Source organism: Neoarius graeffei, chromosome 27 (genome assembly GCF_027579695.1).
Source record: "Neoarius graeffei isolate fNeoGra1 chromosome 27, fNeoGra1.pri, whole genome shotgun sequence".
Lineage (NCBI taxonomy): Eukaryota > Metazoa > Chordata > Actinopteri > Siluriformes > Ariidae > Neoarius > Neoarius graeffei.
Genome location: NC_083595.1, coordinates 36,770,294 through 36,790,980, shown reverse-complemented (window position 1 = coordinate 36,790,980; position 20,687 = coordinate 36,770,294). Strand labels below are relative to the sequence as shown.

At 42.1% G+C, this 20,687-nt stretch overlaps 1 protein-coding gene across 1 annotated transcript in view; it reads right to left on the bottom strand.

The window, feature by feature from the left end:
- Positions 1–7,153: 7,153 nt before the first annotated feature.
- Positions 7,154–20,687, bottom strand: part of si:ch211-186j3.6 (neural-cadherin) — a 556,420-nt gene continuing 542,886 nt past the window's right edge. The window contains exons 32-33 of the mRNA XM_060911426.1: positions 9,944–10,098; positions 7,154–7,708 (exon numbers count right to left, since the gene is read on the bottom strand). Of these exons, the coding sequence (XP_060767409.1) occupies positions 7,154–7,708; positions 9,944–10,098 (710 nt within the window). The remainder of the gene's footprint in view (positions 7,709–9,943; positions 10,099–20,687) is intronic.

Sequence of the window (20,687 nt, the reverse complement as noted above, 5' to 3'; positions counted from 1 at the left end):
ACACCACCATGCCGCCTGCATTTTTTTTTTTTTTTGCAAATTCGATAAATAAAAACTTTACACAAAACGTCCGACAAAATAAATTCCGCTTAGAATGTAAACAAACCGGTGAAATGACAGGAGCAATTTGCGAAAATGCTATAATAATAATTCTTGAAAAAAAAGAGATGTTCTTACCATCAAATAATTTCATTCCATATTTTGTTGCTTTTTTCTTTTTGGGGGGGTTTTGTTTTTGAGTAGAGTTTTTATTTCACTATTTTCTTCTTCTTTGGGGTTTTTTGGTGGTTGGCAAACCAACTTAAAGGTGCGTTGACGCCACTGACGGCTGGAGTGTGGAACAGGAGATATTAGCAATTTGTGAAAAAATGCTGTAATAATTCTTGAAAAAATGTTTTAAATATGTTCTTACCCTCAAATACTTTTATTCCATATTTTGTTGCTTTTTTGGTTTTTGGGGGGAGTAAAGTTTTTTATTTCGTCCTCGGTTGGTTCTGCATCACGCTCTGCCATTTTGTTTTTCTCTACTTATGGTATATGAGTTGATAGCCTAGTAGTAGAGTAGCCAATCAGAGCGCGCGGTTGCTCATATCCAGTGAATGTGGATAGAATAATAGGATTTACCCCCCCCCCCCCCCCACATAGCACATGTATAATATACAAGTGTGGAGTTGTGGAAATAAAAATGCGCTCCAGACTTAGATAACATCTTCTACATGTGATGTGAAGACAGGACAGTACAGCTCATAGCCAACGACCTTACCTTTATATAAGGATGCAAATACGATGTGCTACTTGATTAATTACTCATTTCCCTTAATGCACTGATTTAGCGAACTTGCTCATCATACATTGTTTACCAGTTTTTATAGCCTATTTGTTTAGGTTTCTGGGTCACCAATACATGAGACGAGACATTCCACTTTCCCAAGAAAGTGATTTTTGACACTTTTTTTTTTTGGGCTGGGAATAAACCAGGGCCTTAGTCGTATATCTGAGATCACTCACTTGTGAGGATGGCAAAAGGACGTTATATTTGTTTCAGATCCTCGGGCATTGTTCACTGAAGGTGCTGAATTGCACTAGCTTGATCCTGTGATGGTTTGTGTGTATAAGTAGTTGTACAAGGTCATCATTTAAATGGTTATCTTTTTTGTTTTCTAATAAAAAAAGATTTGTTCGTTGAATGTTCTGTCTTCATTGTTCAAATTCAAAACACCATGACGTCTGAAACGTACGCAGCTCAAACAGGCACTAATAAAGAGAACATCTCATTGTTATTCTTCCCAAACGATTACAAGCTGAACACTGCTCATTATCGTTTGTCACTCAGAGTATGAGGGTTTCTTTTTCCCCTCGCTGTTGAATGCGAAATTAAATAATAAGGCACAGACACACACAAACTTTTTTACCCTCATCAAACAATTTGGAGTGTATGAGGATGCAAATTGGAAATGATCCCAACCCTACATGCATCATCATTCTTAAGATATTTGCATGGTGGAAGTAAGTCGGCGCTTGGATTTTATGATGCAGTCCTAGTTCCTTGTCACGTTAGATTTTCTAATGAAATTTTCAAATCCTGCTTTCTGTTCGGGCATTTTGACCAACAATCATGATAATTCCCCCCTGGGGGGGACGGGTAGGTTTTCCGATTGAAGGGGTGTTCACACGGCAACTTTTACTCCGGTATAGCACCGGGGCTGCCCCGGTAGAGCGTTCACACGGTACAAAGTTATACCGGTGTAGCCCCTGAAAGCTGCTTAAACTGGTGCAAATCTAACCCTGCTCGGGAGGCGGTTTAAGAAATTTACTCCGGAGTAAATGCTAGTTTGCGGGGCAGCACCGATATAAAATGGGACGTCTGAACGCTACAGGGGTAGACTCGCTACGCGTGAGGAGAGTTGATTACATACGGGCATTGCATAATTTGCATCCTGGTATTTTGCGCTTCCAAAATGGCGAATATCAACAACAACAGACAGCGTGTCTTCCAGTGTTGCCAGATTGGGCGGTTTTAAGTGCATTTTGGTGGATTTGAACATATTTTGGGCTGGAAAACGTCAGCAGTACCTGGCAACACTGCTGTCTTCATCCACGTTGTTTTCCCGGCGCTTGGTGATGCCTTGACAACCGGAAAAAGGAAGTACATTTTCACGCATGCGCATATTTAATTTCCGCATTATTACTATCGTATAGCACGGTCGCAAAAACTGCCATGTGAACGCAAGTGGGGCTGCACCGGTGCTAACACGCTTCTCTCTAGTAAGCAGGTTTGTGACGTGTGAACGCTCCACAAAATTTACACCGGTATAAGATATATCGCAACAAAATACATCGGTGCAGCATCGATGCAAATATGTGCCGTGTGAACACCCCTAATGTTGCAGTTTAGGGCGAAAGAGGGAGTTTAAAGATGCTCTTAAGCAATGAACATTGTCTCTGTATGTGGTTATCCTGAACTCACTCATAAGAAGGTGTCTTAAGAGCAACTTTGCTGTGAGTGTCTTTGCAACGTGTGTCCTCGATAGAGGCATTAGTAGTTGCTAAATTCAGTTGATGAGGTCACATGGTGGTCTTTTTTTTTTTTTTTACCAAACCCCAATGAAATGGTGTTAAATTATGTTACTATATCGTTGTTAAGCATTACATATATAATGTGGTAATTAATAATTGAAACTATTTTACATTTTTGGACAGTCAACATTTTTTTTATTCCAAACACGAATGAGCAAATAAGCAGTTAAAGATTAAAGCAAATGTTTTCCCTGTGCCTGCTCATTTCACTGTTACTCAAACATGCAGTTAGGATTAGTAGCTCACCCGGCCGACAGGCGATGAGTTTACGCCATCACGTGTTGTCTGGTGTCATCCACATTTCACGAAAATCGCTTCTTCTGTCTCAATTCTTCACCGATTTTTATTCTTCTTCGCAGTAAGGTAGGTCTACCTGGGATGCATATGGCTTCGACCCAAATTTGCATAATTGCAATTAATAATGAAGATATGGAGTAATTAAGCCCTAACGAGCAGTTTCCACACACATCGCTTCTTCTCCCTGAAGTCTTCACTGATTTTGATTCTTTCTGGTATGAAGGTAGGGGTACCTAGGGTGCATAGAACTTCTACCCAGATTTGCTTCATCATTACAATTATTAATGAAGTTATGGACTAATTAAGCCTTAATGAGCAGTTCAACAAAAATCGCTTCTTGTCGGTCAATTCCTCACCGTTTTGGATTCTTTTTGGCAAATAGGTCAGTACTCCTAGGCTGGATATAGCTTCTGTATATAGCTTGCAAAATTTATTACGCAAGGTGGCCCACTTTAAATTGTTCCCTCTGGACTAGACAGGACTGGAGTGAGCTACGCCGTCATTGACAGTCTCATTTCGAATGTTATCCACAGTGCCAATACATATACACACACAAAGTCTCATTTATGACATAATCACTCATCTCATGGAGTTAAATTTGATTAAAATGTAGCGATATCAGTGTGACATTACAATATCCATACGTAATTCCATAACATATTGAAATGTATTCATAATGTTTTACATATATTTATTTAATAATTAACTCGATGTACAAGAAAAATAATTGAACCCCAGCAGCAGATTCAACACCAGTCTCCGCCCACTGACTGTGAGAGTCCCGCGGAGGTGTATGCGCATTCTGTGTATTTGGTTGTGAGGAGACGCTCTTTGTTGTGAAAGAGTGATCCAGGTCCATGGTACGTTCAGAGCAAACTAAGGCTACATCCACACGACAACGGCAACGAGATGTTATTAAAAAAAATATCGCGTCCACATGGGCAATGGATCAGTAAAATATCAGGTCCATATGGCAACGCAACGCTTGCTGAAAACAATGCAATACACATGCCACACCTCTTGGGGCGCTGTAAGACGGTCCCTTCGGAGACACCAGAACAATAGAAGAAGTAAGGACGCATGCGCATAAACTATTATGCGCGAGACTTCATATTAGCCACAAAGTCAGAAAAATCTGTTTGTAAAATTACATTATAATGACCAAATACAATGAAAAGTATTTTTGCAGTCTCACCTGTGAAAGGTAATCCCATGTGATCTCGTTTGGACGGCAAACCTGTTGGTACAGTTAAACGCAGCACATGAATGAGGCATCTTTATTCTCCGCTTTGACCTATCCAATATGGCGGCGAGGATGACGTATGATTCTACGCGGAAGGCGGCGTCTTTAATGGTCCGGAATAAATTGAATGCTACACGTTGATGGATTAGTTTGTTCTTCTACGCCCTTTTTGAGAAATGTATTGTAGGACTTAAACCAACATCTGAAGAGGTGAGATCGCTCCTTTTTTTCCCCCTATTTTTGCTGGCGGGATTGACTCTGCCCTAAGGGCTATTCTCTCTCTCTCTCTCTCTCTCTCTTTGCACCATTACACAATAAATATTCACAGTGAAAATATTTTGTAAGCACGTTTCATGAACCAAGTTATAGGATTTGTTGACAACTCGCATCGAGTTCGTTACACTTCTACCCGGTGTGAAGCACATGTGGTTGTGACGTCATCGTAAACAAATCCGTTCTACTCATCCAGACGACTTCGCAACGGCGCCGTTGCCAGATCTTTCCACTCTGGAACCCGTTCTCAAAAGATTTCATTTTGGGGCACCCAAAACACCGGTGCCGTGTGGACGCCAGGCCGAAACGATAAACAATTTTATCGGATTCACCTGAATCCGTTGCCGTGTGGACAGGGCCTAAAAGTACTACTTTGGCTACGACGTTGTTCGTGAAAACAACATTAGCTTAACGATGGATCCTAAGAGTCAGTTAAAGATGCTCTTAGCCTTAAGAGGTTTTCAGGAAACCCACCCCAGAACATTTACTCATTAACAAAAGAGAGAAAAAAAAAACTTAAATCGTGACGTTAAAATATATAATATATAAAGTGATAGCACTGAAATGAGAATAGTAGTAAATAACTTTATTTATTGAGAAAGAAAAATGCAAAACGTCAATATATTTATTTTCACCCACTGAAAAGAAATATGCCTTTAAAAAAGGAAAATGATAAAATACAAGCTCACGTTCAACAGCAGAAGCTTGATATCTTGATATTCCTCAAACGGGATCTTGATATTTCTTTGAAAAGCAGTACATTTCTTTGATATGTACAAATGAGGTAAAAACATCTCACAATATGCAGTACTATACAGTATATTCACCACAAAAAATATGCCTGTGAAATTAAGAGGACACTGATCTGTCTGAGATGAGAGAAAACCTGGGAGATTGTTGGTCTACCTCAAATATTTTCACCTCACGTGTTTTTTTTTTCTTCTTCTTCTTCTTCGTCTTCCTTTTCCTCTCTTCAGTCGTTTTCTGAGGAGGAATCTGAACTGCAGTCCTGGTGGCTCCTTTACCTTGTCTGTGAAAACGCGAGTACCGTTTCCGAGCTTTATGTTGATGCCTCTGGAAAAATTGGCACTTTTGAGCTCCTTAATAAGAGTGACGACTTTTCCAGCCATTTCTCCATCTCGCGAGATGCTTTGGTTTGCAGCATGACAGTGAGCGTTCAGTTCGTATTAGGATTAGCGCTCTGATGTCTTTTAGCACACTCCTACACACCACAGCTTCACTGTCATGCTCCACATTAAGAGCTGCACAACAAAAAACATGCTGGAATGAAAGTGAAAAAAGAAAAACGACGGAGAGTCAGGGGAAGAAAGGTAACCTCAGGATGCATAGAGTACAATGTTGGCATTTGCGACCTCACAGGAGGAGGTTGTGTGACTTTTCTGTATTCCATTTAAGATGGGCAAAAAGCGGCACAGCAAACTTTCACGCCTTGTGCTGCTTCATGAACCCTATAAAATGGGTTGTGCACAAATGTTTAGTGTCAGGAGCTCGCCGTTCTCTTACCTCCAACTTTTATTCCAAATGTTCTGGGCCGAATTCATCTTTATACCGAGGTTCATCAAGTTTCCCAGCAGGGTTTGCGTGGTGTTTCGGGGGGGGGATAATAAATGCTCACTTTCCAGTTATAGTTCTTTTGCCAGGAGTAAAAATGCCACATGCTGTGCAGGTTTTTGTTAAGGACATAATGCTTCCTAAAGGGAGCAAAATGGAGTGGAACCTCACTGGGTGGGCTCGTACCACCGACAGCAGCTCCGATGCAGAATTCAGGTTCTAACACCAGCCCAGTCTCGGAGGGGAAAAAAAAATAAAGACAGGTCCACATATATTTATGAAATGTATTTAGCTCTTTTGTACAAACTTTGTAGTAAAGGCCTCTGAAACGCTCATCTAGATCCTGCTCCAACATGGACCTCCCGTGTCCTAAACACATTTGTATTCCGAATCCGCTCAAGGGACAGGGCACAATTTGTATTCCCATCAAACTTTGTGGAAAAGGCTGAACAATAAGCCTGCTCTCAACCTCATTTTCTTTAGTGCTTCGTACCACATCCTCCTAATTTTTTTCAGTCGCTCCTTCCCGCCATCTGAAGGGGAGTTAAAATTTATGAGGAGAGTGGTGTGAATAAAAAAATAAGCTGTGACTGAGTTCGGAGGTGTAACTGATGAACGTTGTAGGTACTTTGACAGCACAAGTAGCAAACACATTTCGAAAAACAAACCAAGGAAGGACGTTGGGAGGGGGGGTGGGGGGGCTGTGGACGTCTTAAATGTCCAAGCACTTTCCCTTTTTATTCAAAACACTTATAGAATGCAGACATGTAGGACAGCACATAAGGAAAGATCAGCGTGTGAGGCTTTTCTCCAATAGGACTCAAAGTTAGTGGATGCCATCACTTTCCATCATTGTCACCCACGAGTTGCGGCTGAAAAGTTTTTTTTTTTTTTTTTGCAGGGCAAGAATAAGTGTCATATACGGACACATTTTCTTTGACTGGCATTTCCCATTTGTGGCTCATTGATAGTCCAGGGACCCCAGCCCTGTGTCCATTTCACTCAGATCTCAGGAGAAATGTTTTGTAAAGAATCACAATCCCGAACAAGGACAGAAAGCAAAGCAGACCTTGTTCGGCTTTAAAAGAAAAAAAAAAAAATTCCCTGTGATTCTGGGTCCATCCCTGACGCTCACATTTTCCAGAAAAATCTTCCAGAGTGTAGTCCTTCTGCTGCACATACAACGTGTGCTTAGAGGTCGCTAGCCTCTGCCCTCTCGTAAAGCGCTCGGAGTTTATCGAAGCGTGGCCCCCAATCTTTGAGGCACTCGTGTCCGGCAGCGCTGCTCTCATCCAGACCAGCTGAGCTAAAGGAGCTGAGTGAACCAGCTGGAGAACCTCCACCTTCAGTAGAGAACACCTGAAGCGAGTCAGCAGGCGCAGAGTCTGCGTGTTGCTCAGCATCTCGGATGATCTCGCACAAGTAGCGTGCTAGGTCCTGGCTGGAGAAGGACAAGCTCTTGCGGGCGAGCTGGGCGGTTCGGGCAGCTGCAGGGGCGGCACACTGGCCCTGGGCCGGAGCGTGGTTCAGGGGCACGTCTCTGCGCAGGGTAGTACTGCTGGACGACACAGAGGAAGTGCTTGTAGCTGTTGGAGCTCGGGATGGTGGGTCCGACTGGTGGAGGTGGTGTTGTTGCTGCTGGATAGGGGCGTGATAATGATGGAGGGCTCGAGAGCGACTGTACTGCACAGACTGGGCCGGACTTGGCTGCAGGGACTTCTGCAGTTCTGCCATGTCATAAGCATTCTGAGGGAAATGGAAGAAAGGACGAGAAGACAATTAAGAACTAAATACGGTTTATTTGAGAGGCAGATTCATTCATTAAAGCTAATACGACATGCTTTCTACAGCGGTTCTTTTTCATGTCAGCATATGAAATATGTAACATAAACAACTCTTGATCCATTGGCTAATAAGATCAGAAGGCAGCGTAAGAGGCTCTGTGTCTTCATTACAGAATGCATTCTTCTGTTAAACGTTAATGACATAAATCCTGACTCATGCCACTAATGCTAAAGCCTGATTAGTGTCTATGAGTACACCTCACCTGAGAGAGAGAGAGAGAGAGAGAGAGTGAGTGTTAGCGCTCTGACAGAGACTGAGTGCAATCTTATAATTCAGCATAGTGGATCATGATGCCTCTGCCAAGACCCCTAAAATTGGTACCTTTCTCAAGAGAGAATCAAACCCAATCCTGAGGAAGATAAGATAAAAAGAAATAATGTTTATTATCTGTCCTTATCTGTATTTGGACTTAAACTTGGAGTGGGCATGGTCTAGACCAGAAGGGAATTTGTTTATTTGTTGTTGTCAGCATGGTCTGTGAATTCTGGCTCTGGCTCAGATTGCACAAGATGTTTCGACTGATGGTACTCTTAGTCCCTGACCTTGTGAACCGGTATTTATTGTTAGATACTTCAAAGAACTTCTGTAAGTTGCCATGGGAACAGGGGAAGCTTTGGGACCAAAAGGTCACTAGTTCGATTCCCTGAACCAGCAGGACTGGCTCAAGTGCCCTTGAGCAAGGCACCTAACCCTCAACTGCTCTGGCAAGAGTGGTGGCGTACCGTATGCCTGATTAGCCAAAGAAAAACTGATGATGCGATTATCAGTTTGGGCAAAAACCCGAACTATAATTAAATAACTAAGTTACTCTGGATAAAGGCACCTGCTAGCTGACATAAATGTAAATATAAACAAATAGTAGCTTAGCCAGTACAACCCAGACCAGGCAGTTACTGAGGATGAATGAAGGAACTATGTAAATGCGTCTTGCAGCACCACATGTTCGCGGTTTTTGCTTGTCTTCAAGCTGCATACCTGACCACTTACTTGTGTCCATCCATCCATCCATCCATCATCTGTAGCCACTTATCCTGTGCAAGGTCGCGTGCAAGCTGGAGCCTATCCCAGCTGACTACGGGCGAAAGGCGGGGTACACCCTGGACAAGTCGCCAGGTCATCACAGGGCTGACACAGAGAGACAAACAACCATTCACACTCACATTCACACCTACGGTCAATTTAGAGTCACCAGTTAACCTAACCTGCATGTCTTTGGACTGTGGGGGAAACCGGAGCACCCGGAGGAAACCCACGCGGACACGGGGAGAACATGCAAACTCTGCACAGAAAGGCCCTCGCCGGCCACGGGGCTCGAACCCAGAACCTTCTTGCTGTGAGGCGACAGTGCTAACCACTACACCACCGTGCCGCCCCCTTACTTGTGTCCATTTGAACTAAAAACTCGTCCCTTTCGTGTCCTTTTTGGATTCATTTCTAATCCTGTACAGCAGTTGCATTCAATTACATCCCAAATGTACCCAGAGCAGTGTGAGCATCCCAGGTATGGGTGTGTAGAAATTAATTATGTGATGTTTGAAGACTTAGAGAAACAAAAGGCAATCAGGTTGTGTATGTGATAATCATGTTACACCTTGCTTTCTACAATAACGTGTCTGAAAATGAGACACTGCACTATAAAAGCCTCGACAAAGAAAAGGACTCGACCACCTGCTGACATCAGTTGGCACATTTCTTTTCACTCAGTAGCAATGCTTTCTCGTCGTCACTCCCTCCCCACCCCCATCTCGGATAGAATAAACTTTTTGAGCTTTTCTCCCCAGTGCATACAATTTCACTAAAAATGTCACAAGTAAAATGTCAAGCTGTCACGGTATCTTGAAACGTTCAGCTTTCAACAGTTACGAGTCGGCATGAAAACCGGATTGGGTGGGCTGCTGATGTTAAAGGTTGCCGTGGAGACAGTTCCACATGAGCCGTCATGGCAACTGTGTTTCGGTCAGACTTTTTGGACGTTCCACCATTGGTTGTCATAGCGACATGGACCATTCATGTTTAACTCTAACATTCTTGCTGTGGCATGGTATGCTATGAAAAATATGGCACACTTTCGGAGTCACTGACAAGACGGTGCATTGTTAACTGTTTTAATGAAGCCATCAGTGAGGAGGCGTTCACCTGATCTTCCTCGCCCCCTCCTTCCTCGTCATAGTTGAGCACGTTCTCGCGGATGTCCTCCCAGCCATCGTGGTGAGCAGAAACGTGATAAACGCCCTCCTTCAGGCCCTTGTAGCTCCGCCAGCGTGTGTACAGAAAGATCCCCAGCAGCAGAACTGCACACACAGACACACACAAGGATGAGAAAAAAACCAACCTCTCAGCATTATTCCATGACGACTTTGGCCCTTCTGTGCCTGATCGTTACCATAAAGCTCAAGCTAATAAGGTCAATGGAGCCCGATCGTAGGTCAGGGAACACTATTTTTAAGTTTAACTGCTTCCTTGGAGCCAATTAAAGAGAGTGATTATCTTCGCTTTATAACCTTTAACCGTGGAACTGTGAGGGGGGAGCACATTATATAAGCATCAAATATTTACCATCAGACCGCTGGTGTTTTCTGTGGTCTGCTTGTTTTATCGGCTGGTTTCTTATATAACTAATCCATCCAAAGCATTATATCAAAATCGTGTAAATACTGGATGTGTGTAGGGGTGTAATGCAGGGCCTGTATCGGTATCTGTTTAGTGCCTCAGATATCTGTACTGTGCTGTATCTGTATTTAGATTTATAAATAAATATGAACCCTATGACTACGGTCCCAAAAAAAGACAGCATGGTCTGGCAGTTCCTCAACGTCAGCTGCATCACTGAAGTTCATACTGGGTCTCAACTAGAGATTTTTTTTTTTCTTGTTCTTTTTTTAAATTATTATTATTTTCGTGCGGTTATTAGCTCATCCGGCCGCAGGCCAGGTCAGATGAGCTTATGCGATCACGTGTCGCCCGTCCACAATTTACAAAAATCGCTACTCCTCCAACAGGATTGATCAGATTTTGATCAAACTCACATACCATGGTATCCAGGTGGGTGTACATAAAAGTTGTCAAGATGGTGGCGCCATCTGTCATATTTACGATTTTATGGGCATCTGAAATTTTTGGATGACTCGTCACATCAAACGCTACTCTTCGTAAACTGCTAGGATGTCTTCACTGAAACTCACCCAGAAGACTCTAAAGACATATTCCAACAAGAATTGTTCACCAGGTGGCACCACCTGCCATGGATGTAGCTACATAAAGGTGATATGCAAGTTCACAAAAATCACTACTGCTCCCATAGGATTGATCGGATTTCAAAATCACACACATCAACAGTAGCTGGTATGAGCTACAGCCTCATTGAGACTATTTTTATATTTGTTTTGACATTCCGACAATATTTTCTAATAACTGTTAATATCATCAAAGTCCCTTCCATGCCAGGACCTGGTCTTCCCAAGCAGTCTGCCATCCCAGTACTAACTAGGCCCTTAAGGCACATTGGGTGGCGCCGATCTCCGTTTCAGTAGCCCTCGGCCTTTCACGTACTACATAGCGAGGGTTACAGTGGTGGGCTGGTCCTGTGGTAACCACAAAAGTTTGACTCCCTACTTGCATCTGTATTGCAGCGTGCCTCACCAGATGGAACTAGGTACCATTTTGATAGTGGTCTTTGGTACCGTATGACCTGACCATGAGTAGAACTTGCAATTTCCTGGTCAAGAGGCAGACGTAAGTCATATGTTATTCATGCCACATATGGATCATACATGCAACAGTATTGAAAAAACAAATACATATGAGGGTCTTCCCACTGCTAAGGTATGAACCATCAAGATAAAGATTGGATCTGTGGGAAAAAAAATAAGGGATGAGGCTTGGTGCTCCTGAGTGATGTGACAGAAAAATATTCATCCTGTCAGCCAATCACAGGCGTCCATGAGATCATGTACACTATATTGCCAAAAGTATTCGCTCACCTGCCTTGACTCACATATGAGCTTAAGTGACATCCCATTCCTAATCCATAGGGTTCAATATGACGTCGGTCCACCCTTTGCAGCTAGAACAGCTTCAACTCTTCTGGGAAGGCTGTCCACAAGGTTTAGGAGTGTGTTTATGGGAATTTTTGACCATTCTTCCAGAAGCGCATTTGTGAGGTCACACACTGATGTTGGATGAGAAGGCCTGGCTCTCAGTCTCCGCTCTAATTCATCCCAAAGGTGTTCTATCGGGTTGAGGTCAGGACTCTGTGCAGGCCAGTCAAGTTCATCCACACCAGACTCTGTCATCCATGTCTTTATGGACCTTGCTTTGTGCACTGGTGCACAGTCATGTTGGAAGAGGAAGGGGCCAGCTCCAAACTGTAAAAACAGTCTGCATGCCGAGGCGCTTGATTTTATACACCTGTGGCCATGGAAGTGATTGGAATACCTGATTCCGATAATTTGGATGGGTGAGCAAATACTTTTGGCAATATAGTGTATGTGGAAGAGGGCAGTTAGCGCCAACGTGTTATGCTGCTCTGTAAAGCAGCATGAGCAGCAGTTCAAAAAGATACAGTTGGCTCACTTCATGTGTCTCAGAGAAAGACCTTCACTATCTTTGATAGGGGACATAGAGGAGAGCTGGGGGGCAAAACAAATAAAACAAGTGTTACCAGGCAAAACAAACCTCGCCCGGTAGCACTTAAAATGAATATGAAGGAAGAGATCACCCAAAAAAAAAAAAAGGGGGGGGGTACCCTATGGCATGTGGCTACTGTTTATTAATAAAGTTGTTTTCTGATACCATGTCCATACAGTAAATATAGCATATATATATTTACTCTATGAGGCAGCAGCCTCAAAAATGAAGCGTAAATCAAAAAATGAACAATTTAAAAATCACAGAAGTAAAATATACCAAGTGTCTGTACTTTATATTATTCTACTCTTACAGTTTTCGAAACTGAAACCTCCGAACCGAGGCCGACATACACACGCTGTCGCCATGACCCAAACTCTTATTTCCTGGAAATGGCCTGGTGCTAGAGCTCAGTGGAATGCACTGTCCCTCTGTAATAAGCATAAACATGCCTGAAAGTGGGGCGGCACGGTGGTGTAGTGGTTAACGCTGTCACCTCACAGCAAGAAGGTCCGGGTTTGAGCCCCGTGGCTGGCGAGGGCCTTTCTGTGCGGAGTTTGCATGTTGTCCGCATGGGTTTCCTCCGGGTGCTCCGGTTTCCCCCACAGTCCAAAGACATGCAGGTTAGGTTAACTGGTGACTCTAAATTGACCGTAGGTGTGAATGTGAGTGTGAATGGTTGTATGTGTCTATGTGTCAGCCCTGTGATGACCTGGCAACTTGTCCAGGGTGTACCCCGCCTTTCGCCCGTAGTCAGCTGGGATAGGCTCCAGCTTGCCTGCGACCCTGTAGAACAGGATAAAGTGGCTACATATAATGAGATGAGATGTCTGAAAGTGATTTCTTTAGTCTAGTCCATTTATTTCAAATGGTGAACCGAATTGTATACACTCACCGGCCATTTTAATCGGAACACGTGTATGTGCATGCACATTGCGCGACTGTTACATTCTTACAGCACGATGACATAGTGGTTAGCGCCTCTATATGAGGCAGTAGCCAAAACAAAAACGATTTTGACCTTTTTGGTGACCTTGACCGGATGACCCTCAAAATGTTGGAGGTTGTGTTTGAGACCAACAACCATCTAGCCTGAACGTTTCATGAAGATTGGTCCAGCCGTTTTCTTGTAATATCGTTAACAAAACCAACAAAGAAACCCGACCGAAAACAATACCTCGCCCCCTGGTGGACTCCGTCCTGGGTGAGGTAATGAGGCTTGTAATGTGAATGGTGAATGCAGTCTGATGCTATACAATTAGACAGATTTTAGCGTCTACACACACTAGTACAGAGACAGTAATATTTTCATTAAAGAGCGATGAAACAGCGCTCCCTGTCAAGATCTTCTAGTTTCAAACGTATCCAGACTCAGACTGGCCTTCCGATGATATTTTGTGTGCATATAAACTCAACCTCAGTCTTCGTGCATTCTGAGCTTCCTCCAACACTCTCGCTCTCTCCCTCCGCTCTAGCTGTTTGCTTTATGTAAGATTTCATGGCATTTCTCCATCTCTAATTTTTCTCCATGTAGTCCCCTTTGCCTCTGACTCATTCTGTTTCTCATTCTGTTTCCTCCTCTGTTCCACTGAGGCTTTCTTCATGTCACAGCTGTTTTGTTTCATGTTTTCCTTTTTTCCTCTTTCCACACTTGGTTTCTTTATTCATTGCTTTTTCTTGGACTGCAGGTCACAGCATGTACCAGTTCTCTGAGGCCAAACACCTCACCTTTTGGAAACTGAACACACAACTACTGGTAAACCTTCCACTGTTATTAAGCAGTAAAATCAGTACAACGTTACTTTCTGCCATTAAAATGATCTAAATATATGGTATAAATCAATAAAATTACAATATTTCAAAAAAAAAAATCTCTCTGCTTATGTGCTTCACGTAAATGAACATCAAGTAGCTCCTCTTCAGAGATTTGTCATTCTGCGTCGGTGCCAAAAGAAGGTACTCACCCAAAGCCACAAGACGTTTTAGCTCCGTTTTCTCCCCTAATCACTGCAAATAGGATTTCTGGCTCATATTCAAAGAGCGGTTTCAAAGGAGAGCAGCGTGCATTCAAAGAGAAAGGTGGAGAGCAGTCCACTAATTTAATCATCTTTCAGATAGAAGCCTTTTATTCCCCCTCTAGTCTTCCGACATTTCTGAAAGCTGGCTGTATCTGGACCACTCACTCTGCAGTGTTTATCAAAGAGAACGAGGACAGTTGTGGTGATATTAAAGTCACAGTATGGCATATGGTTTGTGTTAAAACTGTACTGCTTCGTTTTCATCAAACATCGTTTGAGATGATGACAGGATGTTCATTTTGCCATAAGGAGTGTGTCTCTGCATGCCTGTCTAACTCAAATGACACAGAAGCAGGTGGATATATGTTAAAAAAAAACAAAACGTAAGACAGTATTCCACATTATGAGGACTTTGGCTTAATTGTCAGACTGTAATTTGAAAGAAATTATTATATACAGGGTGTTTCAAAAAAAGTTTGATATTATTTGAGATGTAAATATTCCAGAAACTAGCCTATATAGTCTAGGTAGACGAAACTCAACAGGTTTAATGTTGAGCACTGTAAGATTTATTCTTCAAAATTTGAATGAGAAATTCAAAGTTAGGTGGATTCCATGAACGATTTCACAAATTTTCGACTTGTTCGACTGCGTTCAAGTGTACTCTGACTCACAAAACCTACTCTAACGCGTTCTTTTCCAGTGAATGGCATTTCTATACCTAAAAAGATAAAAACAAAAAACATTAAACATAAAATTTTGACCTGTTTCCACACATGCTGTTAAAATTTGAGGTCAATTGAACGAGCATTGGCAAAGTTATTAGATTGTGAAATTATATCACATTTTTTGAAACGCCTTGTATATACTAACGGTACGAATACATTATTCGGAATGAATGATGTGTTCTTAATGTATACAAATACAGATAGGAGGTTTTGTTTGTTTGTTTGTTTGTTTGTGAAAAACTTACCAGAAAGGTTCACACTTGGACAAAGGGTGAGACGAGAGTTTTGCAACAAGGAAGAAAGAAACGTCAACCCTGGATTTGCATGGATCTTTCATTCATCCTTAGTAACTGCCTGGTCAGGACTGAGGTGGCTAAAATTACGCTGAGAGTTTGTTCAAGTTTTGGGAGACAGAACTAACTAAATTTGTTTAAAAAAAATATATCACAGGCAGGGGCAGCACTGTGGTGTAGTGGTTAGCGCTGTCGCCTCACAGCAAGAAGGTCCGGGTTCGAGCCCCGTGGCCGGCGAGGGCCTTTCTGTGCGGAGTTTGCATGTTCTCCCCGTGTCCGCATGGGTTTCCTCCGGGTGCTCCGGTTTCCCCCACAGTCCAAAGACATGCAGGTTAGGTTAACTGGTGACTCTAAATTGAGCGTAGGTGTGAATGTGAGTGTGAATGGTTGTCTGTGTCTATGTGTCAGCCCTGTGATGACCTGGCGACTTGTCCAGGGTGTACCCCGCCTTTTGCCCGTAGTCAGCTGGGATAGGCTCCAGCTTGCCTGCGACCCTGTAGAACAGGATAAAGCGGCTACAGATAATGAGATGAGATGAGATATCACAGGCAGGTACAAACAAAAATAAGATATAGTCCTGGCCTCCAACCAGGAAAGGTCAAAGAAAACATCTCAACTCAAAATTTCTACTCAGAAACTCGGGATGGTCTTCTTAACAACACGTTCCTCTGAGTTCACTGTGTGACGTCAAATCAACATGGCTGTGCACAGCTTCAGAAGTGATCAAAGTATATTCCAGCATATACAGTGTCTTGCAAAAGTATTCAGCCCCCTTGGTGTTTGTCCTGTTTTGTCGCATTACAAACTGGAATTAAAATGGATTCTTGGGGGGTTAGCACCATTTGATTTACACCACTTTAAAGGTGCACATTGTTGTTTTATTGTGACACAAACAATAATTAAGATGCAAAACCAGGAATCTGGACTGTGCATAGGTATTCACTCTCAAAAGTCAACACTTTGTAGAGCTACCTTTTGCTGCAATTACATGATATTTCATCTGTGCTGTATGTCGAGCATGTATAGCATATTTCACAATAAAGTTGACTTGACTTGACAGCTGCAAGTCTCTTGGGGTATGTCTCTATTAGCTTAGCACATCTAGCCACTGGGATTTTTGCCCATTCCTCAAGGCAAAACTGCTCCAACTCCTTCAAGTTAGATGGGTTGCGTTGGTGTACAGCTGACTGGCTTTTTTTCAGACTTTTTGTTTCGGAATGACATATTTAAATAATACTGGCTGGTTTTTTTTTCATGGTCTAGCAGATATATTCATTTCAGCTAGCATGATATCGAACTTGTCTTTGACTCATTCAGCATCATCAGAATGGAATACACTACCGTTCAAAAGTTTGGGGTCACCCAGACAATTTTGTGTTTTCCATGAAAAGTCACACTTTTATTTACCACCATAAGTTGTAAAATGAATCGAAAATATAGTCAAGACATTTTTCTGGCCATTTTGAGCATTTAATCGACCCCACAAATGTGATGCTCCAGAAACTCAATCTGCTCAAAGGAAGGCCAGTTTTATAGCTTCTCTAAAGAGCTCAACTGTTTTCAGCTGTGCTAACATGATTGTACAAGGGTTTTCTAATCATCCATTAGCCTTCTGAGGCAATGAGCAAACACATTGTACCATTAGAACACTGGAGTGAGAGTTGCTGGAAATGGGCCTCTATACACCTATGGAGATATTGCACCAAAAACCAGACATTTGCAGCTAGAATAGTCATTTACCACATTAGCAATGTATAGAGTGGATTTCTGATTAGTTTAAAGTGATCTTCATTGAAAAGAACAGTGCTTTTCTTTCAAAAATAAGGACATTTCAAAGTGACCCCAAACTTTTGAATGGTAGTGTATATCTGACATACCACCAAAAAAAAAGCCAGCCAATATTATTTAACTATGTCACTCAGAGCAGTGATGTATTTCATATGAAAAATGCGAGTTTTTCTACACGAGAAGATAAACTTCATCTCTTCAAGCCAAAGTGTGATTTTCTTTTTATTATATCGACACATTCACAAACAAAAAGTACCCAAATTTATCAAAACAATTCATTGATTTCCTCACGAGTGACATCTAGAGATTTGTCCCGGTTTTGGATCTCCATGTCCTGGATGTAGCTCGTATGAAAAATATGAGTGGTGTATTTCCCAGTAAAACACTCATGTCTATATAATAGAAAGGTATACTTTATATATAGTAATACTATATATAAATGGTAGATATAAAGTATATTCCAGTATTGGCTTTAGATCAATCAACACATACATATTTGCTTGTTAAATCTGTAACACTGACTGTACAGTTTGTTGTATGAAGAGGAAAATATATACACATCAGTCATCACCAGGGCAGGAATTTCACGAGGGCCACGGCCCTCGTGCCCTCTCAATTTGGCCTTGTGCCCTTGGAAAAAAATATCTGCCGTAAGGCCACAGTGGCCTTGATGCCCTGCGGTTTTGCAGTTTTGTAGTCTGCCTCGTGACTGCCAATAGGCTTTAACATCACCTACGTCTATTGAGAAAAAAATACGTCTTTTGATGACATTCTGGATTCTTATTGGGCAACTCGTCAGTGGTGGATCGGACTCAAGACTGGCATGAACCGCTCCAACATGCTATAATGACACCAATCTATCACCAGCCAACCAGGAGACTTAATCAAACGCATCCCCCGCCCACTTGTGTCCGCATCTGAGACGTTGAATTTTCACAGAAGGAGGGAAGAAGTTGACTGAGGTAAGACTGTGTGATAAATTAACGAACGGATAAGATAGGAATTTCAACATATAGGGCTTAAGTTTGTTACCGTAAAATAAGCATTGCCTGTACAGTAACGTTATGTCGTTACAACATTGACCCACTTTTAACGTGCCGAGTACCGACTGTAGCCGCTAACAAATGCTAATTAGCTTGCTGTCAAGTTTTTCCTTTGTCGAGCTTTAAGCGTAAGGTCATGGATGTTACCACTGCTTGTTCCTGCCGTAATATGATACGTGATATGCGCTGTTGTCTGTTCATAGCCACTTTTTTAATCTATGCAGTTAGCATTGTTTTGTTACTAGTATTGTATGTTTCTTTTTGCTGTTTAACCGAAGTGTAACTGCTGCCATCTTGACGAGCTCACCATCGCAAGAGATTTTCTCTCATTGTTTTTGGCATCATTACAACATTAACATTTACTTTTATTCATTTACCCCCCAGTAATAATTATGCCAAGCAAGGAGCGGAGGGAGAGGTGCCGTAAAAAAAACCTTTGAAGATGCAGCTAAAAACTGCAAAACAATGGACACTTTTTTCAAGAGGTGAGTGGTAGCTTAATTATGATTCAAGAGGCAACAAGATATTGTAGTTTGTTTGTTAGCTATCTAACAACACACCAAAAGTGAAATTCAGGGAATCAGTTTATCATGCACACTCCATAAATATTTAGGCCATATATTTAACCCTCGGGATCAAAACACTACTTATTTTTAAATGATTCGAATTTACAAACACTTTCATCCAAAAGCTGAAAAGACTGACGAAATCGTCAGATTCTGAAGTTTCCGAGGGTACCTGAATGTTTCACAGGTGACATCAGCAACATATTTAAACATCCCGGAGAAAACGGTACAGTGAAATTTCATCAAAGTCGCTTTGAGTCGAACATCATTTTTGAAAATTTGCAGAAAATACATCGTTTGGTCTAGCTAAATTCTGTAAAAACAAATAATTCTACGACCTTTCATGCTTTCAGCGAGCCCTGAATGATTTGCATACAGCCTGTGGTCGCGCTTCAACAATTCGCTGAACTTTACTACCCTGGGCATTGGCTTACAGGCGTCACATTTTGGGTCATAGCCGCTCAGAACCAATGAACAGGCTCCATTTGCCTGTTCTCAGTGCCTTAAATTTGCAATTTAATATTTCAGATCTTGAGACATGAAAGTGCTATTTTAAAAAATAAAAGGTCAAAAATGTTATCTTTGTGGGCGGCATGGTGGTGTAGTGGTTAGCGCTGTCGCCTCACAGCAAGAAGGTCCGGGTTCGAGCCCCGTGGCCGGCAAGGGCCTTTCTGTGTGGAGTTTGCATGTTCTCCCCGTGTCCGCGTGGGTTTCCTCCGGGTGCTCCGGTTTCCCCCACAGTCCAAAGACATGCAGGTTAGGTTAACTGGTGACTCTAAATTGACCATAGGTGTGAGTGTGAATGGTTGTCTGTGTCTATGTGTCAGCCCTGTGATGACCTGGCGACTTGTCCAGGGTGTACCCCGCCTTTCGCCCGTAGTCAGCTGGGATAGGCTCCAGCTTGCCTGCGACCCTGTAGAACAGGATAAAGCGGCTACAGATAATGAGATGAGATGTTTTCTTTGTCGTCTATTTAGTCCATTTTATTTCCTCAATAATTTTCCTTGATTGAGAAATCGGTCTGGGCTCTTATGGGTTAATCAGTAGCTTGCATGCTAGTATATGTTCCATTTACTGTCAAACATTTTGATGGACTCCAGGCTCAATTTTGATGAATCAAAAATCTGCGTAGTAGTACAGTCTGAAGATGCTCTTGCACATTCGGTGTCAATTGAACAAAAATTATGGGAGGATATAGGTTTAATAAGTTTTACAATTTTTGAAGTGAGTGATGGATTGATAAGTTTAGATGTGTTCAATATTTTCTTATCTTCAGACATAATAGTGTAGGAGATGTTTCTTTACCTGCTTGATAGTTTCAACTGAGACTCCAATCTTCCTCAGAAGAGTCATTAGTCCTTAAATTAAATTAATTATAGAAGTGAACTTAAAATCATTGTTTTATTTTATGGCCTTCGTGCCCTCAAAAAATTGACAGCACAAAAGGCCAAGTGGCCTTGCCCCTAAAATGATGAAATTCCAGGCCTGGTCATCACAGTAAGCTTGCTAGCTTGTTGCTAACAAAAGACAAAACATGTACTTGTTTTTTTTCTCCCATTTTGTACATGGAGAGCATGGGGGTCAAAAATTATGCAATTCCGTAACTCCGCACAGGAAGGAAGGAAAAGCTTGATCAGGTCTGACTCTTTTCAGATTTTTGTCTCTGGAGAAAAATGATACCAGCCTAAGAAGGATTAAAAAAAAAAAAGGCCTATGTACAGAGGTGGACAGTAACGAAGTACATTTACTTGAGTACTGTACTTAAGTACACTTTTTGAGTATCTGTACTTTACTTGAGTATTGATATTTTTGGCAGCT